The 18832-nt window shown below is 44.7% G+C and overlaps 1 protein-coding gene and 1 long non-coding RNA gene across 3 annotated transcripts in view; one reads left to right on the forward strand and one right to left on the reverse strand.

The window, feature by feature from the left end:
* LOC135387017 (uncharacterized) overlaps positions 1 to 18832 on the forward strand; it is a 162030-nt gene that overhangs the window by 113301 nt on the left and 29897 nt on the right. Inside the window, exon 7 of one of the 2 annotated variants that reach the window (XM_064616450.1) lies at positions 4413 to 4645. In XM_064616450.1, coding sequence (XP_064472520.1) covers positions 4413 to 4645 — 233 coding nt within the window. Of the gene's footprint in view, positions 1 to 4409; positions 4646 to 18832 lie in introns of those variants that run through there. The other variant, XM_064616451.1, reaches the window with a different exon arrangement.
* LOC135387016 (uncharacterized) lies at positions 13028 to 13525 on the reverse strand. Its single transcript, XR_010420786.1, has 3 exons — positions 13515 to 13525; positions 13317 to 13449; positions 13028 to 13147 (listed from the first exon to the last, which is right to left on the reverse strand). It is a non-coding gene; the product is annotated as an uncharacterized LOC135387016 (long non-coding RNA).

Below are 18832 nucleotides of genomic sequence, written 5' to 3' on the forward strand. Positions count from 1 at the left end.
CAATTGTGGGTGTTGCGAGTGGCCCCCGTGTTGACGTCATCTTGATGGTGGACCGGGGTGGATATTCTATATAAACGTATGTTTTCTCGGTTTGACGCTAGGCGTGCTGCACTCGGATGAAGTCGAATGTTTAAAATTCGAGTTTAGAGAAACCGTGGGGTTTTAATGCGTGAATTTTCGCATGGAGAGTCCTTGTTGGGTGCTTTATCGACTACAGGTACGAAAGAGCTCCCACAGTTTCTGGTCAGAGTCCCTTTAAGGTCGTCCTGCAACAGGTCAGCATCATGACTGTTAGTGATTTCTCGATAAATTACACAGTCATCTGCGTGATACAATTCGGAAGGTCGTTTATGTAAATTAGAAAAAGGAGAGGACCGAGGACAGAACCTTGATGCACGCACGAGGCTACATGAGTGAAGTCTGAGTTGTTATCATTTAGAGATACGAACTGGACACGATTAGTAAGGAAAGAGTGAATCCAAGCTAGCCCAAGCAGCACAATGTACTGAAAGTCCAGTGCAATAGGGGTGGACGGGTAGGTGGAAGGCCTTGAACAGGCTTGTGCAACTAGAGAGCATTGAATAAGATACATACCGTCCACCCCTATTGCACTCGACTTTCAGTACATTGTGCTGCTTGGGAGGATAGTGTTATTGATACCAAGACTATTTAGTTTATAGTGCAAAAGCGAGTGGGACACCTTATCAAATGCCTTTGAAAAATCTAGGAATACGCGGTCAGTGCGGGATCCCCTATCAAGTGCAAGGTGAAGTTTGTGAACGAATGATATAAGCTGTGTGTCACAAGAGAAATTTCTGCGAAAGCCATGTTGAGTAGGCGAAAAGAAGGAATGCGAATCAAGGTGCTGAATGAGATGCGAGTAGATGATATGCTCAAGTATTTTACATGGTATGCTTGTTCACGATATTGGACAATAGTTGTTGGGGTTGCACTTGTCACCGGACTTATGAAGTGGAATCACTTTAGAAATCGTCCAGTCTGAAGGTAATGAGCCTTCTTCCAATGACTGTGAGAAAATGCGAGCTAAGAAAATTGAAGAGTATGCAACAGTGTCCTTTAGAACTTTCGAATTGATGCCGTCAAAGCCGGATCCGGATGACAATAACTATAGGGTCCATTGGAACAAGCGTGGAGGAGATACAACAAGGATGATACATACAAGTAGGAGAACAAAAGAAACTAGCAAATACATTGTTTAGCACATTCGCAAAGTCTGCCGAAGCAACAATTTCACCATTTACCGCACATAAAGGCAGCTGTGAGGCCTGTTGATCATTAACTACGTTCCAAAATTTCTTTGGGTTTTGCTTTAGCATATTTGGTAACGTTTCGTTGTAAAATTGTCGCTTGGCAGATTTTAATGCATGCAAGTAATTCCGAGCAATAGTGGAATAACTGCTCCATCGAGAGGCGCACTGCGTTCCTTTGGCAGCGCGAAACAGGCGATTTTTCTTATTGCGCAAGCGCCTAAGTTCTCTGTTGAACCACGGGGACACAGCACGAAAAGGAAGAGTGACAATTGGCACAAACTCGTTTACAAGTGTCATAACCTTATGTCTAAATAAACACCAGTTATCATTGACAGAACATATTGAGAACGTGTCCAGATAATAGTTGAGATAGGAAGCAAGCTCCATGTTAATGGATGAATAATCACAATTTTTGTAATCGCGAATTGTCTTGGAACGCCTTGAACAACGATTAGTGGGGACAGTACTATCAAAATGTAAAATGCCAGAAGTGGCTGGTCATCCGCCTACGCGTTCCGAGAAATTGCCAATTTTCTCGATATGTGCTCTTCGTGAACCGAACCACTTACCCAAGAGCATATGCGCTGCCGGAGGATGGCCACAGTAAAAGCACCAGCCAGGGGTGAGTGGTGCCTGCGAGACAGCGCTTGCACCTTCTGCAGGGTGAACTCCGAGCAATCGCAGTTCACTTCCCTGCACTGTCCTCGATAGAAACCCTAGAGGTCTCCATTGGTGTACTCCATTCCTTGGTAGCCCGTCACCGGATTCAAATAGATTATGTGCCTAAGGCACGCAGAAACCTATTGCACTGACAGGCTTCTCCTCTTCTTCACAATCTTCGTCAACTAGAAAAGCTCAAGATGCACTCACCTTCCAGACACGTTGAGAATGCCAACGTTTTCAGCCGCCGAAAGTCGATGCGTCCACAACAAATGCCGAGCACGCGCTGTCCCTCTCTCCATCAAGCTTAGTTTCCATAGAGGAAGGAAACGCAGGAGCGGCCCTTCCAACTTTTTGCCATTGGGATGGGCGTGCCAGCTTTCCCATTGCATCCTGGGATGCTCCTGTGTACCATGTGACCGCTCACGTGACCCAAGGAGCATGCGCAGGCCAGCTGCCAAAGCAGACGACGGGAGTCGTGGTTGGCTTGCAGTTCAGATGGTTCAGATATCTGCATTGTGAACGCCGCGCGTCCAGTTTTATTTGTGTGTGTTCGGAGGTTTACACTTGGTTTACCCTTCTACTACAAGACCGATTACGGTCTGGAGGACAACAACGCAGGACTAGAAACATTCATGGCAGCGACGTTGGTGTGACGATGTGGCCATGTTTTGTGCAAACGAACGATTCCAAATGACTCTCCCACAGACAGGGGTTCGAAACAACAAGTACGTACTTTGGCGGCTTTGACAACAATGGCAGCTTTGACAACAGCGACCGCAAGAGGGGTCCCACGGAAATCTGTTCGAAACGGCCGCTCCTGTGTTTCCTTCCTCCATGTTAGTTTCAGAGGCGTCACAGCATGGAGGAAGCAGATGGGTCAAAGCCGCCATCTTGCCATGCGTTTCGGCCTATTCCCTGCATAAAACAACAGGAATCACCATCTTGTGGGACGGCCAACACCGCAAAATCTGCCACCTAGATTAGTACCGAAGTAGAAATTATCTTCAAACAATGTGCACCGAGCATGGTATTCCTCAAAATAGCCACTTCAATCTGTATCCAAACCAGCGTGAGTTATGGCTGCCGTCGCTCCCCAATGTGTGTGTGGATGTGTTCACGGTATTTCCAATTACTGCGAACATACGATCCTAGGCGTTCTGTCCAGTTGTGTCTGTGGACTCTGATGTTCGCTTGTGATGCTCGCCAGCTAGATTTGGATGATGTAGAAGAAGGTGCCCAGCGTAATTCTACGACGACATTGTGCGAAGAAGTGACTACATTTCTTTGTTGTCGTTGCCCCACTAAACTCCCAATCATCATCATCATGACTACATTTGTACGTTTATACCCGTCATCCTGCGCACGTTGGATAAAACACTTCTTCGTTAGTGCGCAGATTATGTTTTGTGGTTGCCAATGAACGATAGTGTTTGAAGTACGCAGCTTCGTTTTTGCTTTCGCAAGTGAAGAATGTTTTCTATCACAAGTGCTTCATGAAACAATTTTCTCCTGCAACGACCCTGAAAACTATGTTGCGAAGGTATGCCAGTGGAAATTGTTTCAAACGCTATTCGAAACTGCAAATATTTTTGCGACTGAGTTAAAATACCTTTTCCACCGTCCAGTCTGCTGACATTCATATTCACACGTAGCGTAAACCTCTCAGTTCTCCACATATGCAAGCATGTTGACGTAACATGAAAAAGGATTGGTTGGTGGTGGAATTAACAGAAAGCCTGATTTGACTAGATATCACATCAAAAACGGTTAAAACTTGGCCTGGTTGGTGACGACGGGAACAAATTTGCGGAATGCCATATTCGTATAGTTTCCTCTATACCACTGCAGTGTGATAAGGCTATCACGTCGGAAAAGAGCCCTAAATTTTGTCAGATTGACGTAAAATGCGATAGTTTCCGGCGATATAAACTAGCTTTCCACGTGTTACTGCGAAACACGTAATGTGTGCAAGTGAATCAAAACCATGAAGCAGAAGCTAGTATGACGACACTGCTGGTCCCTTGACCAGTAAATCCCCAGTAAATCGCACTCTCCCCAGTACAGCAGTATTCGACGAGATTGCGTGCTCTCGGGTATGAGAATTTCACACTTCTAATCTAATCGTTTCATCCACTTATAACCACATCAACTACATTAACCTAATCAACTACGTAATGCAGACGAAGTAATTGCTTTTATGTGTTATATCTCCATTGGCGCACAATGTTTACAATGGAAAACAAGGCTTACATGCTGAATTCAACCAACAATATCAAAGTGTCCCAGCCACTTAATTACTTATGAGGGGAACTTCAGTTATTTCCTGGACATTCCGGAAGTTTATAATCAATTTAACTGACCGTAATGGATACTGTACCCAAACACCTGTTACGCGTGTTAGAGAACATTTCGTCTTATAGTCATCAGTTTCCACCAGCGTTCGAATATCACGCAACTGTAATGTCCTTCTTTCAGTAGTACTACGTAATGTTCTGCTTCTGGAGGCTGTACCGTAAACTGGAAGAGCGGGAGAGGCCCATTGAAGTGGATATATCTCAAGAGTCTTGGCTACCTCCTGCTATCAAGGCTTCCGCTACAACAGAAGAAGGAAGCCAAAGAACCGCTGCCGTCTTCAAGAGACGCCACTCGGTAGCCTCAAGTGGAAAACTTAGTTCCTACGCAAGCAACATTTCCACAACAACCCACTCGAGGTAATATTGACCCTCCAAGTTCCACTATATCTTTAAGGGGTATCGGTGAAGCAACATTGTTTGCTGTAATTTGCGCTGAACAAAGAAGCACCCGAGATGTACAGGGTGTATGCAGAAGAACATGACCCGCATTTAGGCACACAACTTGTTGTCTACCCAACTAACGAACTTCCTGTGGCGCACGACGGCGCATTTATGCGTGCGAAATCTGCAGAAAAATTGTGGAAGCCATACTCAGCTTAAAAAATAAACGGAGCAACGAAAACGTCGGCCTCCGTGCATCAGAATAGGGCAACATGGTGGACGTAGGAGAGTTGTGTTCAAGTACCGCTAGGGGAGCTATGGATACATGGATGCTCATCGGCAGAACCCCTAGCGGTGCCTGCACATAACTCTCCTCAGACCGAAATGCAGTACCATGCACTGTGATGACCGCCCTATTCTAATGCATGAAAACCCATGTTTTCGCGCTCTGTTTATTTTTTTTTACGCTGAGTATGGCTTCCAGGACTTTTTGTGGTTTTTGCACGCATAAATACACCATCGTACGTCACCGGAGGTTCGTCGGGTAAGTAGACAACGAGTCACATGTAAAAATGCGGGTCACGTTTTTCTGCACACACACTGTATTTAGCGGCGAAGACCTTACACTGGCTCGAGCGTGCATGTTCCTCACGTCGCTTCACTGTAAGGTTCGTCGCATTTCAACGGTCGTTCCATTCGTTTTTCGTTTGTTACTACACTCTACCAACACAGGAGCACTACAATTTGCTGCATGAAAACGACCTATAGAATTCGCCAGAGCATATTAATGGTCATATGTGTAAATAGTTCGCTAAGATATTCTGCGCGCGCTGGAGTTACCTCTTCGACGTCCAACGGTAAAAATTTCAGCCTTTCGGACTCCGAGAAGTGGATATCTCACAGTGTCTCTGCCACTCTGTAGGAAATATCTGCATAACAAAAGTACAAGCACAACGATAATCCACTCCTACGTTGTGGTAGTCGCTAATCAATAGTAGTTCTTTGGTCTAGTGGAGTGGGCAATAGGGAACTCAGATAGGAACTGAAGCCTATGGCTCATTGTTTACGCGTCCTCATCTCGCGTAATAAGCTTAAGTTGTGAACGAACAGCGCTCGCCTTAAAATGGGGTTCTGAAAATGTACTGATCAAAAACACAGAGATGTATTCGGAGAAAACTTCAGTTCGTTTCATTTCGTGTCCGGAAGACTCTTAGAGCCCGCGGAGTCTTAAAACGTATGGAGACTTTTCCTTGGCTACGGAGCGTCCTTTCGCTACACGCACAAAAAAAAAAAAAAAAACAGTACCTTCTAGAGATATATGGTTCTCTCCACTTAGCGGTTTGAAAAACGACGTTGGCTTTTTCCCTCCAAGGCCAGTTTGTTTGCCGCTAAGCAGTGTTGATGAACGTTATGTTCGCCCCTCGGTCGTCGCCTTTGGCATCGGCAGTCAGACACCGCACAGTGTCGCTAATCTGCCTTTAGCAGCCGTCATACCCAGACAGAACACCATCTCCTACGGACTCCCAAAATAGAGCCCAATGTTCATATTTAAAAACTGACCTCCGTGGGACTCTCCTTGGATATTTATGGAGGGATATCCGTAGCCGTATATCCGCAGGAGGTCCTGTTGCGGCTGTTTCACGGATTGTCCGAATCAGCTCCGTGATGGGATGCTGTATGGATCATGTATTTGAAGCGAGTGAGAAACGCGGACGATGTAGTACTGCAGAAATTCGACTTTCCATGAACCAACTCACTTTCTCAAACTACATGAGTAAGAAACAGAGACATTACCTCTACGCCGACTTAATACGCCAAACAACTGCTCATTTCACTGTTGTTTGTGCACGCAATCGAATTAAACTTAGATAGCTCACCCTTCATTTCGACTCCCAGGCGAACAAGGCTCTCGAATGTGTAGAAACTCGCGAGAACACCAATATACAGTGTCTGTTCCCTGTTTGGAAGTGAATGCAATCTGATTTCCAAAGCATTTCGGCTGAGTGGCCCAATCTCATGTACGGGAGTGTCGTGTATGGCTCGGCGCGGCCTTCGGCATTGAAGGTGTTGGACCCCATCCACCACGAAGGCATCCGACTCGCCACCGGTGCCTTCCGGACGTCCCCTGTGAAGAGTTTGTATGTTGAGGGCAATGAATGGTCGCTCGAGAGACGGAGACAATTTGAACATGTGAAGGCTGCGCTAAAGTACAGATGCCAGGGCGATGACCCAGTTGTACACTCTAGTGTGAACCCCGCTCTGGAGCGACTCTTCCTTGCAAAGCCCTCTGTTGTACCCTCGTTCCCGCTTCGTGTGCAGGCGGCGAGTTCCCGTATGGGATTCAGCCCCTCAGGCGTTCCCCTGCAGCAGGCAGTCCTCGATGCTGCGCCTTGGCAGAGACATCTAATACAATCAAATTTAAAAATGACACAGTTTGACAAACAGTCCACTGCACACACTGTCATTCTCCAGGAATTCCTGGAGATTCACCATAACTTCGGGAACCACCATGCAATCTACACTGATGGGACTAAAGTAAGCAATGGTGTGGCTGCCGTTGCCCTTGAAGGTGATTCTATTGTGACGGCACGCCTGAACACGAACGCCACACTTTCCACCGCAGAGCTTTACGCGATTCTCCTGGCTCTACGGCACATTCAACAAAACGACCTCCAAAATTCAGTAATGTATACCGATTCGCTAAGCTCTGTGCGTGCGCTGCTTTCATGCTATGACACCAAGAATCACCTCGTCAAGCGAGTACGAGCGCTTGCGACTCAACTTTGTTCCCGAGGCTTTTCAATCTGTCTCTGCTGGGTCCCCAGCCACACTGGGATCCCGGGGAATGAACGAGCCGACCGTGAGGCTCGGCGAGCGTTGGCACAAGAGGAGTCAGCTCTAGGACTACCCTACCAAGACATCCTGCCAGTGTTAAAGAGAGCTGTCTGCACACAATGGCAGCAGGAGTGGGACATGGAAGAAAATAACAAGCTACACCTCACACAGCCACACGTTTCCCCTCCGCATCGGACTGAACACATCAACAGATCATCCGAAGTTCTTTACGCGAGATTGAGGATTGGACACACATGGCTCACGCATCACCACCTACTCAGAGGTCAGGATCCGCCAGCTTGTGCGCACTGCGGTGACAGCTTGACTGTCTTGCACGTACTGGCATCCTGACCTCACTTCGAACACCGACGCCAACAGTATTTCACCGCATTCTACAGATACCATGTCCCACTCCACCCAGCCCTTCTACTGGGTGACACCCCTCTTGTGCCGTTTGATAACGTCATCAAATTTTTGACCACGTGTGGGTTTCTTAGTCAGATGTAGATGATAAGCATTGCTCCGCTTTTATCCAATATCACCGAACTCCTCATGTAAATATCTCATTGTCACACTTGTAGATAGCTTTTAACTGCCATGCTCGCTTGTTATCGTCATCCCCCTCTCTCTCTTATCCTGGTCAATCTCATTGCTCATACCTCATACCTGTAGATAGGTTTTAACTACCACACACTCTCTCTCACATCATCTTTCCCATAATCATCTCCGACACACTCACCATGGTTTTGGCGCTCAATGGCCTTTGTTGCCTTTGTGCCATTAAACACATAATCAATCAACCAATCTCATGTTGCTGTTTCTTCCTCTTTTTATTTTTTTGAAACGCCGCGCTCATTTTCCCTCATGGGAAGCAAAGCGGAGCAACAGAAAGTGAAACGAGCGGCGACGGTGATAGATGTTTAAAAAAATGGCGGAAACACGCTTTATATTTTACTACAAAGCGTATACTGACTTCTGAAAAATAAAAAAAAGTACCACGCGCTCGAGATACACGCTACATCCCGAGAGGTCCTGTTTATGTCGGTATCCCCTGGTTATGTCCGCAAAGTGGACGTTCGTAGGAAGTTCGAAGCCCGGCCAAGTGGATCTCCGTAGTATCTCCGCTGGAGGAATTTCATTATTCTGCGGATATCCGTATCTCCGTGAAACTATGTCTGATGGACATCCGTAGGACAGTATTTTCTGACTAGTATTAACGAAACCAGTATTTTATCCCTCAGATGGCCCTGGCTTATCCAGAGTCACCGTGGGTCTGGGTGGGAGTAGGCTAGTCTGTACAATATAATTGACACTGACATTTTCTAGTAGTTTCCTGTTCTGGCGGTAATTAAACCAATTTTAGTCGTGGCACATAGATAGGTCTGCATACCTGATACACCCAGCCGAATAGTAACGTTATAGCGTTACTATTCGGCTGGATGTATAAGGCAAAACGGCAAAAAAAAAAAAATCTGGACTGCTCCCAGAACGGTTCCAACCGAAGATGCACTGGTTCCAGTTGCGTGTGGATGGTCCCAGCTGAATTCCCAAGTGGGTTGGCTGGTTCCACTTTGGTGAAATTAGTTGTACCACTCTGGCCTCAGATGGTTCGAGAAGTTCCAGCTTGAGCCTCAGAGGTACCATTTTGTTCCGAGAATGGTCAATTAACCCACATGAGACCCCAAGTTGGGAAGCATCACTGTTTGAGATATCATGGGGGAAGAGTCCGCTCTTGCCCATACCCTTCTGGTTTTGATTCATCTATTACTTTGATCTATTTTAGCGTATGGAAGATCTCTTTTTTGTTGCTTTTTATTCAGCTGCGTCTGTGATGAAACGTGTTGTAACTTCAATTTGTGCTCGTAATCTAGGTGAATATCATGTGCACCAGCAAAATGTCAAAAGACATATTCCAAAAATGACAGAAACTATGCTAAATGATTCGGAAAAGACAAGAAAAAAATAAGAAAATGTAATTGCAGAGAGTGATGCATTGCAGATGCAATAACTAGAGGGAGCCGCGGTATGGCCGGCGATATGAATAATTCAAACGGAAACGGAACTTGGAAGCATCGTGTAGCAGAGGAGAGTGACGTGTTCGTTTGCCGTGTCAGAGGTCTTGTATCTCTTGTGCAGTATTTTTATGTTTGTTTTAGTGCACTTTCTAAGAAAATGCGATGACCATGACTCCTGGAAAGATATCGTCGGTATCCCGGAAGAGTTTTGACACTAAGAAGATGTACACGGCGCACGGGGAAGAAACAGACGATGAAACACCGTACGGACAGTACATAGCTTGTTCTAATGTTAGCAGGCATAACTGCTGCCCGTGATGCTTTGATTACTAGTAATTAGGTGTTTCAGTTTTGAAACTTAGGATCAACTTGAATAGAAACGGGATAAGAGTCTGAAGGTTCCGAAAATATGATGAAGAGGAAAGGGGTACATGTCGCGACCTGCATGGGTGTCATTTTCTCTGAGGAAATACAAGATGTTAGGTGGTTAAGAAAGCGTCATGCTCCATGTGGATTCTCAGTACCTCCCATAGTCAGCGCAGCCAAACGCCTGGTATGGACACAGTGAATGGTGAGTGATCACGCGTATACTACGTAGGAGAGATGGGAAGGGGAACACAACTCACAACTCGAGAAAGAGAAGTTGCTGCCAGTGAGTTACTGTGCAAGAAATGTAACAAAGTTACACGCAATGAAAATGAATAAATGAATGAATTTCCTAAGCTACTTTGGAAAAGTAACGAGTTAGTTTCAAGTTACTTGATACACAATATATAGGGTGTTTGCTCTGAGGTGTCCAGAAATTATATTTAACGCGTGCGATAAAAGAAAAGGAAAGTGTACTTTTCTGCTACTTGAGTAAGAAAAAGGTACTGCTTCACTAGTAGCACCTGTTTCTCATTGAAGTAGCTGAAAAGTAGGGCTCGTTTCTCTTGCATCGCTCTCTTTTTTTTCTTAAATAAAATTTGTGGACACGTTGGAGCAAGCACCCTGTATACTTTTTTAGTTCTTAGCCTTACTATAGTTAATTCAGATCTTGATCTCACAATGGACGATGCAAGACGTTTCAAAAGTTTTGGTACACAAAAGCTGTATGAATATCTGATAAGGCGAAGAAGGTCTACACTTATGTGCTTCTTTAGGGAGGGATTTGATGATTTTGATGAATGTGTCGCCAAGAGGAGCGACACCTGAGCCTCCTAATGTAGGCCAAAACAGAATATGTAACGTTCATCGTGTAACAACAAGGGAGTCAGACACTCCGTGTAAGTCACTACGGAGGGGCGACGCAGCTTGCGATGTTTGCAGAGGAGAATCGAACAAAGGGAACTTGGAACTTTCTTCAAGCTACTTTCACAAAGTTACCTAAAAAATGAACGACTTCCTGAAGAAGTTACTGGAGCTAAAAGGCAACGAGTTATATTAAATGTTACTGAAAAAAGTAGCTCAGTTACAGGAACGAGTTATCCCCAACGCTGCTACATAGTACGTATGTACTTGGAGATGTATACATCATTTATTTCTGCTCAGTGTGTGTTTAAAGGTCAGCTCCGGAGATACCTTGACTTCTTGAAACTGTAACAATATTCTGCAAGCCCACATCGAACTGTGTCTGAAAGCACCCTTCATTTCCACAAAACAGCCCCATATTTTAAATAATCGTAAATTAACCATTTCGAAACAGACATGGGGGCCGCCATTTTTATGACGGCAGCTGTTCACGCTGTCTATATCGCCGACGTAAGTGATATCAGTGTTCTTCAAGACTTCCCTCCCTCTCTACGGAGCATACGGGAATGTAAACAAGCGATGGTGGCAGGGAGCGTCTGCTCGATCGACGTAGGCTTCTTGATCGCATCGTTTTTTTAATATTTGGGATGATCTGCCAATGCTAAAACACGCTGTTGATACCACTTGTGCAGTTATGATTCGTGCAACTATGCTGTCGCGTTCCGGCCAGCGGCAGACTGGCTAAGAACGCAATGAACGTCACCTATATTGTCAACGGAACTGTGCTACGCCTACATACGAAAGATATTTTTATTCGCATTGTAGGTGTCTTTGATAAAGTAAGTCAATTCATCGCTTAATTGAAGACTTCACTCTCTTATAGTTACGGCTCACCACTGCTGCACCACTTGCGCATATCTTTATCACTCTCGAATACCTGGCGTTTGACGTTACAGGAGCAGTAATCGCATTTCTTGGCATTATAACCGGGTGAACGAGTTGTGTTTGGCAACGCCATATTATCGTATACACACTGCAGGTACTACGTATGTAAGAATTAGGCTTGAATGACAACCTTAGTGTAGATTCGCGATGAACGTATTTGCCGAAATTTTACACTGTCGAGAGAGCAAGCACCAGGTACAAGAACAAGATACTTACATGAGCGCATACGTGGCTTATGAGAGCTGGACAGAAAAAGAAAGGAAGGAAAAAATAAACGAATACAAAAATACACTGCACAGTACAAGGACACCATGCAAGTGTAATTATCAAGGATATCTTACACCTTATTTCGGCTGGTTTACTAGTGCAGTGCAGCCATGAGCCATCACGTTAATCAACCACAAAAAAAGAAAGACAAAAAAACAGAAAAGAAATGAAGATGAGTTGCTTCCATATGTGAAAGACACCAGTATTACATCTGGATCTGCATGCTGGTTTCAGGAGCCGATTTACTTCTTGAATCAATGCACATCTCCACACATTCCACAGATACTGTAGTTTTACACGTAACACTGAATAGACCATAATTTTATTGAATACACAGAGATCATAAAACTATCTGACTCCCCCCATAATCCCTCGCAACAGGTAAACAAGCACACTGCAAGATGGACAGAACACAGGTGTCAGTTCAGGTGTTCTGTGGTAAGTCTTAGGTGCAGAATCAGGTCATTCCCCACAAACCAGTGAAAGGGGTTGCAACACCACCATCCCACATGAACATAAAAGCTTCTTCGTACCAATGTGTGTTTTACAAACCAAGGTTGGAATAGAGCGTAGAAAATGGGCACCTTGAATAGCAAAACTCAAGCAGCTCTGACGTCACAGACCTCAGGGCTATCAGTGGAATTGGCTGTATTTCTGAGGTCCTTGACATTCGTGCGTTAGTCAGGCATCTGTTCGAGAGCTTTTATCTCACGAAGTATGACACATGAAAAAAAAAAAACAGATTGATCAGCATTATGGAGCGCAATGCATGATGCACCCATGATGTAACAAACCACGTCTATGAAAGCGTCCCAACCCCTTTGATTTTTCCCTGGCACTTCATGTAGTAAAAATGGCTAAGGAACACGGAGTACCATTTACTGTCTGCTCCAAAATCTTGTGTTTGTTTCCCCATCCCCTACGCTTCTACAGAAGCCACCGATTAATGGCGAATGAAATGCCAAAAACTAAAAATCCTAGGTATGCGACTGTTTGTATATGTGCGCCGAAGCTCTTCTGCTGTCGACTTGCATTTAATGCGTTGCAGAGTTGTTAGCGTTTACTCATTCACTGTAACTCTTGCGGTGAGCCCCCCTTGTGTAGTCTCTTCCTTCTGTTCGGGGGCTCATGAACAGCTATCGTCCACAGAGATCGAGCAGAGCACCAGAAAGCCCCTGGACATAACCTGACATGAAAATTAGCATTATTAGAATTCCTAAAACAGGCAGAACAGGCTTGTGCAGTAAAGAAGCAATACAATTCTCTGTTTCAGTAGTTTTCTCACACACATTCCTTTTGTGTAGATACAATATGTGGCACACAGATAAGGTGGAAGTGATACATGACCTACTTACCATGACATACTTTGATACATGACCGAGTAACAGCACTGAGACAAGGAAACTTTTAGTGCACACAATGGCGGGATGCCCTTCAGAAGGGGAAGTACACCCACTATCCCCTACAACACTTCGAATGTTCCAGTTCCTGTAAGTGAGGAATGCAGGACAGTTGCTTAGTAATCGCTGCTAGCTTGAAATACTGTAAATCACCTTCGTGGGGCCAAATCAGCTTCCCAATGTCTTGATGTGCACATCTTGCATGGTGACTTTGATGCTCATGAATATGTGAAGCAACGTTATGATCCAAATATCCATGACATGCCAGAGTATCATGAGCCATTTTACCGGAAACAGGTTGCCATTATCATTGCTTGTCCATGTGTGCACACATGTACATGTTCACGATACTGTGGCACCATTATTGTAGCACCAGACGTTGCTTCACCAGTGCTGCTGTATGTACCTCTTTCCTGGGGCCTGAGAAAGGAGAAGCAGAAATTATAATGATACCTGTTAAGGCTAATATTGTTAGGAAAAGTGCAAAAAAGCATCTACATATTTAAGAGCTACAAAATGTGATCAACAATGTTGACAGCATAGCATGCCCCCAGCTATACCCCTTCTAATAGGAAATATGTTGTCAACCAATGGACAGCATACATATGTGTTATGACTGTGTGCTACAAAGCAAATGTGGCCCTCTTGCAATGTGCCATGTGTCAAAACGATGATTCACAGGTAGATGAGCCTTTCTCATGACTTCACCTATTTCTGCTAATCTGTGACGAGCATGCGGATCGTCATCCCTTACTGGTCAAGGTACTCAGTTGCTGGAGTCAACTTCATTAGTATAGAAGGACAGAATGAAATTTCTGGCACGTAATAACTTTGCATTACAACTTGAATACACGGCACTCACAGACACAGCCCGGCTTTTAAACAGGAACAACAATATGCTACCATGTATGCAGGATATGGTGTGGTTCCATGGTTGGGAAAAGGCTGAATGTGATCACACAGAAGTCAGACAGACACAGAGTGTCTCAAAACAGGAACTCCTAAGTTGTTGCTGATTTCAGCTGCTGTGACTGCTTTCTCTTCCCTGTGCCCAAGCTCAGACTTCTCCAAACTAATTTCTCAACCAGCTTCTCTGAGAAACTGCGTAGTTTTACATACAACCGCGGATTATAGGGTTTAGCAGTCCCATATTTGTCGTTCACATGTTTACATTGTGTGCAAGCCATAGTGCAAGTTCGTGCGGACACTTACCCGCAACTTTGGTCCTTTGTTGCTATCCTCTCCTCTTTGTTTTCGTCGAACGAGGCAGGTGCCGCATCCCTTTCCAGCGACTTTTACAGTCCAAATCGGCCGTCAAGTGAACGACCTCGTAACGTTCTGATGCAAAAAGCTTCGTGCACACACGACAGTTGCCTTGATAAGTTCAGAGCACTCAACTACTGGTTTCGTACCTCTCAATCACGCACAATATCAACTGGGAACCTGGCACGAAACATCTTTCTTAGTAGCGTACCTGCTCGTACTGCGAAAAGCAGCGCATTCTCACAATTCACTCACGCTGCATCCCTCACAAAGTGACAATTTAGATGAGGTTGTGTGTACTGACTAGCCGGAGTAAAAAGATAATCAAATTAAAACGCGGAGAAAGGTGCCCACACGTACACGACTCTCGATTTCACTTTCAGCCGGACGAGTTGTGATTGTTGGCGATTGCGAAACTGCGAGCCAGCAAACAAGCCAAGAGGAGCCAAAGCGAAAGCTGAGCGTGACGTCAGCTGTTCAAGGGGACGATCGGACGGCAAACCAAAAAACAGATTTCGCGGTAAATACAGGGTATTCGCCGAAACTATTTTGGAAGTACATTCAGTAGGCATCAACCTTTGTGCCTGCGAGTTTTTTTTTTTTTTTTTTTGTAATCCGTGGCAGTGAGTTTCCTCCGGAGCTGACCTTTAAGTAGAACAAACAATATTTACTTGAACAATATGTACATTTCTACGCATTATTTTCGGTCATGCATTCAGCAGTCCCCACTGCTAAGTGGCCAGATCGGGGACCACTTGGTTCCACTTCGAGTGGAACCATCATGAAACTGGTTCTACATTCAAATCACTAAATTTATTTATTTAATATATTTTTAGCTAATATATTTATTTGTTTGAAAGATACTGCCGGCCAACTCTTGATGGCCGATCTCTAAATGGTCCCAGATTCAAAGTGGTTCCTGTCCGGTAATCCAGGTTGTACTGGTCCCAAACCAGATTTTTGCCTGAGTATCCAAATCACTCCTTTGGTCTGGCGTGAATGCGGTGCGGTCGACGCCCGGTAGTGGTTGCTTCAAGAAAGCGACGAAACTGAAGCCGCTGCTTAACTAAAGGACATTGTAAGGTAACTAGTGCATCGAGCAAGATATGGAGGATGGAACAACACAGTTCGTGTGTTCGGCAGGGCAGAAAATGCCATTGGATTCATCAACAGAAGCAGCAGCCTGCCACGGCGAGTGTAAAAGTTTGTCTGAATCGTTTGTGAAGCGTGCTAATCCGTGTATAGTGACAGGTGTACTGGCTCTCTTCTGGTCGATACTGTGTGATCGATCGGATATTATGATCATGTTGTAAAGAATGTGGGAGTACAGTTATGTTTTCAGAGCAGGTGAATGAAGAACCTGGAATTGTTTCAAAGTGTGCTCATTTCGTGGGAATCATGTAGCTCGCGACATTCATCAATTGCTCCGGGCAGAACATATTCATAAAGAACACGTCGAAGATAGCAGACTCTGATGGGGTGATAAACTTCAACGAAGGCAACAGCACACGACTGTATGCTGACGGGCTCCACAGGAATGAGAAAAGGAGGTGGCACTGCGGTATAATATTCACCTCCGATATTACTTCTCTCATTTTTTGCATTTTCCTTTCTTGAGATCTAATTGATCCACGTTGCATAGCGTTACAAAAACATCACCATAAAAACCAAGAACAGGTGCTACGCCCCTCTTGTTGAACGGCCCAGGCAGTCCTTCGGAACTGCCAATGCCCAACATCCCTCAGTGACCTTCATCGCAGTAGTGTATGAACGAAAAATTTCCAACCCGCTCCTTGAGCACAAAGCAGCGAAACACTTTCGTGATGGTGATGGACATACGCCTCAGCAACTCACACTGCCTGCAGTAATATGAAAGCACCTAGCCTTACAGAGGAGACATCCCTAGCCATTAAACAGTGTTTTTTTACTTGACCTGCCGCAATTCCGTTGTCATTAGAGGAACCAGAGACACTTTTGCCGGAATGAAACCTCCTATCCGAGTGTCGCGCATGCGTATTAGTTGTAGGACGCGTGATTTCGTTTAAACGACTACGCTCTCACTTGGTTCGACCGATTGGCATTGACATGGCGAAGCAAGATGGCGGCTGTTTGCAGCAAGTGGAAAGTTTAGTTGTTGAGTTACAGTGGGATTGTAACGCATGTTGACTGTTTCGAATAATGTGTACCATCTCCGGGAAGTTGTTGGATATAACGACGTATTGAATTGGGCATTTCACACGCTTCAGTCCAGTCTCGCCATGCTGCTTGGGCATTTGTACAACACTGATATGTACAATTTTCTGCATTTCCAGACGATATAGAATGTACACGGGCAATATGGACCCATATTGCCAAGATTGAGCCGCTATGGGGATATCTTGGCAATATGGGCTCCATATTGAACCCGTATCGCCAATGACCAGCCAATATGGGTCAAATATTCTGTGCTGCTTGCGACATCACGGCATCAAATAAACTGCTCCATCCAGAACATTCTTTGAAACACATTACACAAATGTCCATTTCTTGCGTATTTCACTTCACTACATGAAAAACTCACAAGATCAAAGACATGTCGCGAAGACAAGAATCCCAGATAAAACTCAGTAGTAAGGGTTCAACGTCATTATAGAGCGAACGTCACACCGACCTCCTCTCCCCCCTCTTCCTTGACCCCCAGCCAATATTCAACCCCCCTCCACTACATCCCATTTTTTAAACTTTTGAATTTAGTCTCTTACGTTTTAAATCGCTCATACACGAATGAGAATGTAAGTTCCAATCTCTAATTTCCAATGAATAAATGCAATTCAAAATCATTCTAATTAGAGAGACACGAGTTTTTGCATCATGTTGAGTTCATAACGACCTTGGTGGGAAAAATCGTGCACTTGAAATGAAACGCAAATACAAACGAATAATTTTCTAAACTCGTTGAATAATTCAAATCTTTATTGAGGCACAGTTAATCGAGCAATATCCCAGTAGAAGCATTAGGCCACGAATGCCACCATCAGAGATTGCAAAGCCCACACCTGCCGCGTTGCAAATGTCACACCTGGTGGCTCCCGTGGTTGAAAAGCACTTCATCAGGTGGCATCACCGTTGTCATGGTGGCCCGTGGATTCCGTCCAATACAGAAAAAAGTGTTAGCGATGGAAAAAAGTGCACGAACATGCTAGCAATGAAAAAAAAAAAACATGCACGGCCACAAAACATTGACACCTAAAGCTGTTAACAGATTTTTCATCACACATGAGGTGTGGAAAAGTTAATGAGTCACACTGTGGTGGCTGCACCAGGTGGTACCAGGTATGATGAGTTAGCGGTAGAATCAGTAGGTAGCGCACAAACTTAATTGCTTAATTGGAAACGTACTGACTTGACAAATGTCACTTCTAAGCACAAACATGCATCTAGGGAATATTATCGAGCAACCACTCAGAAGGCCGCTAGACATATCAAAAAAGGAAAGCATGCTCCCTAATACAGAACTATAGGCCTAAAGGATATGCAACTCAACAAAGTTGAAGAGATATCGGCATCACAGTATTTCTTTACAGACACACTAATCAGTCAAAAACTGTCCTTTTCTTGAATCCGCTCATCACGAAATCCATCGAAGGAGTGCTGTCACGTCCGTTACTGAAAGATCCACCAGAAGCAATGAACCTCTTGTTGATTTCTCCGCCAGGGCATCAGGAGCTCTGATGCTATTGATGATGAGCTCTCTGATGAGCCCTTGTTATAATGATGCCATCCGTTACAAAGGAGGTCCTTGCTCGCGTACTGATTAATGAGCTCCAGAGAGGAGTTCTTCACAAATCCCCTCTGTAATTCACTAAAGACATTGATCATCTGTAATTCATTAAAGACCAATTGATAACACGACCCGAAAATGAGTATAAGCCTTTGTGGATAAATTCTGCATTAAAGGAAAATCAGAGGGGAGGGGAGCAACATCATGACCGTCAACGAGATATCCGCCTGAAACAATGAAGTGCTAGTTGATGTGCCCGCCAAACGCGGCCCTGGCACTGGTCTTGACGTGATTTGTTTGAAAAGTCGCCGTTGCTTGCACGACTGAGGTTTGTGCTCGACACAGGAGACCTTCACAAAACCCCTTTGTTCTTCATTAAATATCTTAACGAATTTATGACTTCACTCTCTATGAAAAACGTGCATTAAAGCCAAAATCCAGTGGGAAG

Source organism: Ornithodoros turicata, chromosome 3 (genome assembly GCF_037126465.1).
Source record: "Ornithodoros turicata isolate Travis chromosome 3, ASM3712646v1, whole genome shotgun sequence".
In the NCBI taxonomy this organism is placed as follows: domain Eukaryota; kingdom Metazoa; phylum Arthropoda; class Arachnida; order Ixodida; family Argasidae; genus Ornithodoros; species Ornithodoros turicata.